Raw genomic sequence first — 9,720 nt, 5'->3', positions numbered from 1 at the left:
AGTTAGCGGAAGAGGAAATACTGGGAATGGAAGAGGGGAAAGTGGAAGAAACCTGTTCTTTGATAGCATTGTTGAACCATTAAATTAACCAATCTTGTAATCTATCCATAAACTACTCAAGATTATGTAACAAATCACTTCACTGAGCAAGCCAATGTGAGTTGAGTTTTTACGTACTTTCAGGCCAAAAACATCCTAATTAAATCCACACGTGGGAGAAGAAGATAGAAGGAATCTGGGCCCCTGACGACCTTACAGGACAGAGAGGCCTCCCGGGCCTGACTGCCTGCCAGATTCTGGGCTGCTTCATCAGAGAGAAATCAACTGCCCATGTGTTCAAAACCCTGTATTTGAGGGGCCCTTTGTTACAGCAGCTGAGCCTATATCTTGACTAATACAAAAAGGGACTTAGCCACTGTCACACAACCTTCCTCATCAGACAGGCTGACCTCGCGTGGACACCCACTGAGAGTTGCCTGCTCCTCACATTTCAGGTGCTCAGTCAGTAATGTTACTACCTCCGGTTTCAAATTTTAAAAATAAATACACTTAAACATTTTCAAAAGTACTGCCATTTTAATCAAGGCCAAACACCCTTGAGGGGCCATTGATGGTCACTCGTTGTCACAATCTAAGCTTTCTTGGACCAGGGATTGAATAAGATGGAGTCCCAGCTGCTCTTCCACCTGTTTGTGTGGCATTTCTGTGTTCCTGAGCCCCTGACGGAACCTCCTGCCCCCTGCATGGCTGGACAGGATGAGGTGACCTTTCCTGCCTGCACAGAGTGATGTGAGCTGATGAGTGTGACAGAAGCCACCCAGCTCCGCTTAGCTCCAAGCTCAGCAACAGCAGCCTGGCCTCTGATCCCTTCAGCACCTTGCTGACTTGGCTGTGCAGGCTGCCATGGGCTTCCACCCAATGTCGTTTGATGTGCTGGCTTTGTGGCAAAGTCACACACCTTCCTAGACCCACAATCCCTACTGTTCTCATTGGGTGAAATGCCACCAATCTTGTGGAGGCACCTGCTACACTTGACACAACAAGGTTCTGGACATTCCTTCTTCTACTCTGTGCAGTGCTCAAGAGCCACGTGCTCTTCCATCCCAAGAGCCCCCGTTGAGTTCACTCCCAGGTCTCAGCTCCATATTGTCTTCTTGCTGCACATGCATGCTGTTCTTCAGTCGTCTTTCTGCCCTCTCCAAATCCTATTGAGTCCTGAGTATGAACATAACTTCCTGGGGTGACTTGGAGCTGACCAGGCCAATCTTGACTTTGCAGACAAACATGGCGTCATGGGGGCTGTGGCAGATAACCTTGCAGTAAGTCAGGTTTTTCATCATCTGAACAAACTGCAGACCCTGGGGCTAACGATCTGTGTCATTGCTCTGCATCCGGGCAGTCAACATACAGTTTGCGCACTGGGCTGAATAGTGTCCTCCAAAAATTCATGTCCCTCCTGGAACCTCAGAATATGACCTTATTTGACCTAATGTTGTTGCAAATGTAATTAGTTAAAATAAGGTCATATTGGAATAAGTTGGGCCCTTAATCTAATGCGACTGATGTCCTTATAAGAAGAGAAGAGACACAAAGACAGACACGGTGAGAATGCTATGTGACAACAGAGGCAGAGGTTGGACTGATGCGTCTACAAGCCAAGGACTGCTGGCAACACCAGAAGCTAAGAGAAGGGCATTAGGCAGATTGTCCCCTAAAGCTTCAGAGAAAGCATGGCCCTGCCAACACCTAGATTGAGGACTCCCAGCCTCCAGAACTGTGAGAGAATACATTTCTGTTGTCTTAAGCCACCCAGTTTGTGACACTTTATTATGGCGGCCCTAGGAAATTAGTATAGGCTGCATAATGCCGTGGGCTCCACCCATGGAGCCCTGTCACCATTCATGGACCATCTTCAGTTCCACCACATCTGCATGAGCCCCTTGCCAATCTGGATGAAGAAATATCATCAGCGCTGGTCTGCAAGACTCTGGGCTCCCTGAACACAGTGAAGATATCGAACAGGATGTCCTCCCGGACCCACCTGGGGGTCAGAGGGCATAGGAGGACAAACTTAGTGAAGTGGTCCCGAAGGGCCAGAATCCATGTGCACAGCCTGACAGGATTTGCTTGCATGCTGATGCGATAGACCTGGCATCTGCAGACCTGAGCATCTCAGAAACCATCAGCCTAGACCCCAAGCCATACTTCACAAGATGCTCCTTTGCTGGCAGGGTCTGCTAAGAGTCAGGCAGAACCTGACGATATCACAGGAGATGCTCTGGTACCTGCATTCCAGCTCCCTCTCTGTGCATGTGCACCCCCATGCCCCATGCCAAGACATATCTCAGAAAAAAAGTCGAAGAGTTTGTCCACATGGACATGATACTAGACTTCTGCTGATGTCCCTTTCATGGACTCTAACAGCTTCTCTTTCCCGTGGATTAAGCGGAGGTTGATTCACCCAGACCCTGATGGTTAAGTGCCTCCTTCCTCCCTTGGCCTCGGCCTCCTTCTCCTGGGTCAGCCTGCTATTCTCCTTCTTGGTGAAGAGATTGCAGTTTGTAGCTTTGTTTTCCAACATCTGCTGCAAATCCTAAAGGAACAACTCACACATGTGGCCCCACTGCACTTTGCCAGTCCACTATCTTCTCCCTCTGGGATGTGATCACAGTGCCAGAGAATAATCACTTGGAAGCAGATTCACAGCCCTGGAGTGTAGACACCCGAGCTAAGAGCATACCACTGAGTGAGAGAAAATAAATGAGAAGCAGCAGAGCTCATAAGAAACAGTTTCACTGGGGAGGGAGCAGAACATGGTGGGGCAAATACGGGTCAGGATTCCAATCCCTGCTTAAGCAAGTTTCTTCATGTCTCTGAGCTTCAGTTTATTCATCAGTAAAAGAGGCACAACAATGCCTATTTCACTGTTTTGTTTGAAGATTAACACCATTGTGGCTAACACTGCTAATGGCCTCCAATAGCCACTCTACCCTTCTTCTGAAGTATTAGAATTTTTACTGGGCACATGGGCTGCCCAATTAAAGACCTCATTTTCCAGCCTTTCTTGCAGCTAAGTGTGGCCATATGATTAGGTTTTGGCAAATGTGAAGCGAGCAGAAGAAATGTTTGCAAGTTTTTGGTCATGCCCTTAAAAGGAAGAGAGCTCATCTTGTGTGCCAAGACAACCATGAATGTAAATTGTCAGTAAATAGCAACCTTGAGGTGGGCATCATTGTCTCCATTTTACAGACACGAGGCAGAAGTACCTAAGTGGCTAAGCATATAAGCTTTGGAGTTGGGTTGATGTGGGTTCAAATTTTGACAGTCACTGAGCTACTACTAGCTTTGTGACATTGGGCAACTCACTTTACCTCTCTGAGCCTAATTTCCTCATCTGCAAATAGGGGTAATAATTCTAATTCCACAGATTTTTTCTCTCTCTGGCTCTCCAAAATCTGCTTCTCTCAAGGTCCGTCTCAAATCAGGCCTCCTCCACGGTCTCCAAATTAGCCTTTACAAAATAGTGCAAATCCTAAAAGTCTGCCAATAAGAACCTGGACTGAGATGCCAAACTGACCAATTCTGATAGCCCTCCGTGACAATAATCTGCCAGAAACAAGTAAAGGCTGCCCTCCTTAGATGGTCTCGGTGCCCATCTGGACTGCTTTGCTCACAGGGTGCCTGCCGAGCCCTGTAGCTCCGGGTTCAGAGATCTCTGCAGTAGACTAATCCCACTGCTGGAAGGCTGCTGAAGAGAATGGCTGACAATATTTAAATAAACTCCCTGAGAAATAAGAACAAATGTCCCATCTTTTTAAATTTTTTAAAATAATTTTATTGAGGGCACATTGGCTTACAATATTGTGTAAATTTCAGGTGTACATCACTATATTTTAGTTTCTGCACAGACGGCATCATGTTCACCACCAACAGTCTAGTTTCTATCCATCACCATACACATGCCCCTTTACCCCTTTCAAACTACCCCTCCCCCTTCTCCTCTGGTAACCACTAATCTGTTTTCCTTATCTATGTGTGTGTTTATCTTGCACATATGACTGAAATCACATAGCATTTGTCTTTCTCTGCCCGACTTAGTTCGCTTAGCATAATACCCTCAAGGTCCATCCATGTTGTGGCAAATGGCACAATTTTGTCTCTTTTTTCTGGCTGATTAGTATTCCATTGTATACATATACCACATCTTTTTTATCCACTCATCTGTTGATGGGCACTTGGGTTGCTTCCACATCCTGGCTATTGTGAGTAATGCTGTGATGAATAAATGTTCAGTCTTTCAACCAATTTTCAGTGAACACTGCTGATAGTGATAATCAACAAGAAACAAAACCACAAAATGACCAAAAGAGAATATAGAAAACTTGGATCTGAAAAATTGACCTGAGAAAAGATGGAATTGATGGAGAGGATGGCCATACATGTACCAACAAAATCTTACAGTAGAAGAAGATATGGTTAGTAAAATTTGAGAGTGAGCCAGGACCCAAAAAAATTATGCAAGACCTTTATGACAAAACTATTAAATGTTATTGAAATTCATAAAATAAGACTTAAGTCAGAAATCTAGTAGGGTCATAGACAGATAGACTTAGTATTATAAAATGGCATAAATGCAATGCAATTCCAATTAAAATCCCAAAAAGTGGTTTCCTGGAACTTAGTAGGCTGACTCTAAAATTTATACGGAGGATCCAAATATAGCGGAGACAACCTTAAAGAAGAAGAAGGAAGGATGTTTCCCAGAAAAAAGAGAAACCAGAGTTCAGATTTCTGTTTAGAAACTGGAAGACGTGGCCACAGTGGGCCCTCACTTACGGAGAACAATTATCAGCTGGCGTTGACTAGCGACTGTCCCTTCAGATAGAATATGTGCTCTCCAGTTCACCCGGCACATTTTTTGACTTAAGGTACCTGGTGTAGATATTTGATTGTGTGATAGTTACCTGGGGTGGGAGGTTAGGGTAAGAGGAATGGAAGAGATTATTTAAAATACATAAGTTCTGTTTGGTTTTGTAAATAACCTCTCCCAAGGAAAGACTTGGCCAGACAAGCAGAAAGAATAAAAGAGAGGAATGTGTGAACCCATGACTTTGATGTTTCTGATAACGACCCGAGTATGATCATGGGATGTGTGGCAAAGAAAGGATGGAGGAAACCATGTCAGAGGTTATAAAGTGGGGGAACTAGAAGGCCCACATGGCGCAACAGTTGGAGATGTTGGCTTCCCAGAGACCAATATGTGGAATTGGAGTGAAGGGAAAGATCTTAAGACAAGAACTCACCGGGACTCCAAAATGCTAAGTAGAAGCGGAAGACCTGGGAGAGAAAGAGGAAAGAGTCCAAGGCAGAAAGGAAGCATAATCATTCCCGGAAACCCATCATGGCCCAAGCTCCACGACATGGGCTATCTCCTTAGATCCCCACATTAGTTCTCTGAGAGTGGATATTAATAACTCTTTGTTACGGAGGAACAAATCTAGGCTACGAAAACTGAGGTCATTGGCCCCATGTGACAAGCCTGAGATTTGAAGCAATCAAACTAGGGTCTCTTGACTCCACAGTCCATCTTTTTTTTTTTTCCCACTAAAGTCAGACAGGTTACTGAAGCACCCTGAAATGCGTACAGGTACGTGTAAAGAAAACAAAGCTGACAAAAACTGATGTTAAACCCATCCCCTCAACCACTCAAATTTTTATCAATGCTTCCAAAGCCCCAGTTGAGACAGATGAGGAACAGATTCTGTCCTGTGCTAACTCTAGCCAGGGACTCTCTGTGTTACAGAGGTTTCCCGGAGAGGCTGATGCAAACAGTCCTTGATCTACAATGTCAGAAGCAAAGCTGTTGCAGAAATATAAGCCACCTACACGTGGGGCCGCCTAACTCGGCCACTTGACGAGCGATTGTCTCCAAGCCTCTGCCTCCTGTAAAATGGGTATAATGACAGCATTGTTTTGGACCGTTCCATGTGATAAAGCTTGCAACGTGCTTAGAACAGTAGCGGGCACTTAAACGCTCAAAATATTTTAACTGTAATCATGAGTATGATGGAAGTCTTTCTAAAAAAAATAATGCAGTATGACTTACTCGGAAATGTACCAAAAAATAAGGACTGATGGATAGACATGTCATGTGATAAGGTAAAGTAAAACTTTAATGATAGAAGGCTAAAGCAGTAAAAAGTTAAAGGTAAAACGTTCACTGTAAAAGCCTTTCAACTTTCTGTATGTTTGAAAATGTTCCTAATCCGCCGTTGGAAAAATAATGCATTGTAGTACGCCTCGGGAGGAAGGAGAGCGAAGTTTTGTTTTGTTTTCAGAGGAAAAGGAGAAAAAAGAAAACAAGAGGGCGAGATCTTCCTCTACTCTGTCCCGCCTTTGGGCTGCGGGCCGTTAGGAACGCTGCCTGAATGAAATCATCGAGCACCGCTTGCGAAAGACCAAATCCTCGAGAGCGAGGCCCGGGCTGCCAAGCCCGCGCGGGGTCAGGCCCGCGCCCCGCGCCCCGGCCCGCCCCGCCGCCGGGAGGTGGGGTTGCAGCGGGCCCGGCCGGAAGCTCGGCCCGGCCGCTCGCTCGCAGGGGGCGCCGGCCGCCGCTGGCCGCTCCGCGCCGCGAGGAAATACCTTTGGCGGGGCGGGGTAGAGAAGAGTCGAATTTCAAGAAAAAAAAAAAAAGCAAGAAAAAAGCCAGAGCCCCACAGCCCGGGCGGGCGCGCGCGATGGGCGCCCCTCGGCCGCGGGGGCGAGAGGAGGATGCTGGGAAGGAGGCAAAATGGCCACCGGCGGCGGCGCGGAGGAGGAGAGGAAGCGGGGGCGGCCGCAGCTCCTGCCCCCCGCGCGCCCGGCGGCCCGCGCCGAGGAGGCTGAGGGCGCCCGCGAGAAGATGGGCTGGGCCCAGGTGGTGAAGAACCTGGCCGAGAAGAAGGGCGAGTTCCGCGAGTCGCGGCAGCCGCGGCGGGAGGAGGAAGGCGGCGGCGGCGCGGGGGGCGGACTCGGGGTCCCCGCGGGCCTGGCGGCGCCGGGCCTCGGCGACTTTCCCCCGGCCGGCCGCGGGGACCCAAAGGGCCGCCGGCGAGACCCGGCCGGCGAGGCGGCAGACCCCCGCAAGAAGAAGGGCGCGGCCGAGGCGGGCCGGAGGAAGAAGGCCGAGGCGGCGGCGGCGGCGGCCATGGCGGTCCCGGCCCGGCCCAGCGCGGCCGAGGACGCGGCCGAGCGGCCCCCTGCGGACGAGCCCGCGGCGGCGGCGGCCCCGGGCAAGGGCCGCTTCCTCGTGCGCATCTGTTTCCAGGGCGACGAGGGCGCCTGCCCGACGCGGGACTTCGTGGTGGGCGCGCTCATCCTGCGCTCCATCGGCATGGACCCGAGCGACATCTACGCGGTCATCCAGATCCCGGGCAGCCGCGAGTTCGACGTGAGCTTCCGCTCGGCGGAGAAGCTGGCCCTGTTCCTGCGCATCTACGAGGAGAAGCGCGAGCAGGAGGACTGCTGGGAGAACTTTGTGGTGCTAGGGCGGAGCAAGTCCAGCTTGAAGACGCTCTTCATCCTCTTCCGGAACGAGACGGTGGACGTGGAGGACATCGTGACCTGGCTCAAGCGCCACTGCGATGTGCTGGCCGTGCCCGTGAAAGTGACCGACAGGTTTGGGATCTGGACCGGGGAGTACAAGTGCGAGATCGAGCTGCGCCAGGGGGAGGGCGGGGTCCGGCACCTGCCGGGGGCCTTCTTCCTGGGCGCCGAGCGGGGCTACAGCTGGTACAAGGGGCAGCCCAAGACGTGCTTTAAATGTGGTTCCCGGACCCACATGAGTGGCAGCTGCACGCAGGACAGGTGCTTCAGGTGCGGGGAGGAGGGGCACCTGAGCCCTTACTGCCGGAAGGGCATCGTGTGCAACCTCTGTGGCAAGCGAGGACACGCCTTTGCCCAGTGTCCCAAAGCGGTTCACAATTCCGTGGCAGCTCAGCTAACCGGCGTGGCCGGGCACTGAACAACCCGCCTGCCCGCCAGGGTGAACACAGAGCCAGCTTACCCCTCTGAAGTGCCAAAACTTTTTTTGAAACCCTTTTTTATCGTTTTTGAAGGAGATCTTTTTAAACCTACAAAGGACATCTCTCTCTGCCTTCTTAAACCGAGTTTACTCCATTTCAGCCTTTTCTCAATTGGTGACTCTGTCATCAATAAGGACTACCAAGAACTGTAGTGTGCAGATATGTCGTCCCTCCTTTTTTAATATTTTGTTTTTGTATTTGGGGTATTTTTTTTTTTTTTTTTTTGGTAATTTTTACTCCCCACGCCTTGTCTTCTCCCCGGATGATCACCCTTTGGGCTGCCTTGCTCGTCGTCATGCCCCAGCGCTAGGTTGGGGCCCAGCACGTGGTAGGCACTCGATCAGTGTTGTTGAATTGAGGATGTTGCTGCCTGTGGCTTCTGTCAGGGTGTCTATCTTTTGCAGCTCTTCCCTTCCCCTTTTAATTTGCTGCTTCTAATCTATGTGGTCTGAGAATTTGTGAAACCAGTGTTGTTAGAAGTGTATGTAATCTGAGTCAATAAGCTCTGAATGGTGGCCAAGGGCCTCTCTTATGGCATTCAAATGCATGGACTTTGTGATAGCTCTTTCAGTGGCTCAGAAGCCATTTTTCAGAGAATCACGGAATTTAGAATTTTCCTGCTGGAAATGACCTAAAAGTTGGTTTAGACCAATCCCCTGGTTTTCCAGCCGATGAAACAGGCCCAGAGAGGTTAAATGACTGGGTCAAAATCACATGGCTGTCTGGTGCCAGAGCTAGCCTAGAGTAGAGTTCCCTGACCCCAAGCCCGGTGCTCATTCCACTACCTCTCACACTTCACAACATACTCCTCAACACTTGAGGGCCCAGAAAGTCTGATCTCTCCAGAATAATGAGCCTAGAGGAATGCCAAGAAGTCATCTGAAGGAGGAAGCAGAAAAAGAAGATTTAGCAGGGGCTTCTGAATACTTGGGAGATAGAGAAGGGACAAAGGAAGGTAATGCAGGGTGCACTTGTTGCTCCCTGGGGTATCGTATGTGGATTGAAGCGTGCCAGCTCCTTTGGGCCCTCCCCTTCCCCTTTCATTGCCACCAGTGAGAAATGGGGGTGCTCCTGAGTAGGGAAACCTACCAGAGGTTTGCATTTGCGCCTTAGCCTCAGTAGCTAGAAACCCCAGAGAAGCAGCTAAGTGGAGCTCATCTGCGATCTCCTACCTCTCCAGAGAAGGCAATTTTAACCCGGAATTATGAGTGAGCTGTTAGCTCTAAAATGTACTTGCGAAATAGGCCAAGCGAGAGGGCATTGGGTCAACTAAGTGTTATCAAGTTAAAGTAGAAAAGACAGTACACTGCTTTTCTTTTAGTTTTTGTCTTTGCTTTATGTTTTGCTATTTCCTTGTGGCTTAGAATGTAAAACCGATTGTTAAAAGTTTTGTTCTGAATAAATATTTATCTTTTGTATTGCTAACACTGCTGTGCTATTTCCTTTCAAAGTGTTAGATGCACGGGTATACAGACCCTAGTTCAATCCATACTTTCTACCCACCACTGTTTACCCTGCAAATACATTTCCAGCCCCTGCAGGCAATACTTAGCACCTGTCGTGTTGTGCCAGGCCCTTTGGACTTGTTACCCAAACCCCGTGCATCACAATCACCTAGTGCACTGTTAAGTTTTAAGTCCTGACTCAGCTCCAAGGA

General features: G+C 49.1%; 1 protein-coding gene across 1 annotated transcript; it reads left to right on the top strand.

Moving 5' to 3' along the window:
• Positions 1–6,525: 6,525 nt before the first annotated feature.
• On the top strand, positions 6,526–9,488 carry ZCCHC3 (zinc finger CCHC-type containing 3). Its single transcript, XM_005604739.4, has one exon. The coding sequence runs from the start codon at positions 6,791–6,793 to the stop codon at positions 8,000–8,002; it is 1,212 nt and encodes a 403-aa protein (XP_005604796.3). The 5' UTR covers positions 6,526–6,790; the 3' UTR covers positions 8,003–9,488.
• Positions 9,489–9,720: the final 232 nt, after the last annotated feature.

This window comes from Equus caballus, chromosome 22, assembly GCF_041296265.1.
Source record: "Equus caballus isolate H_3958 breed thoroughbred chromosome 22, TB-T2T, whole genome shotgun sequence".
Lineage (NCBI taxonomy): Eukaryota > Metazoa > Chordata > Mammalia > Perissodactyla > Equidae > Equus > Equus caballus.
This window is presented reverse-complemented; position numbering and strand designations above follow the sequence as displayed.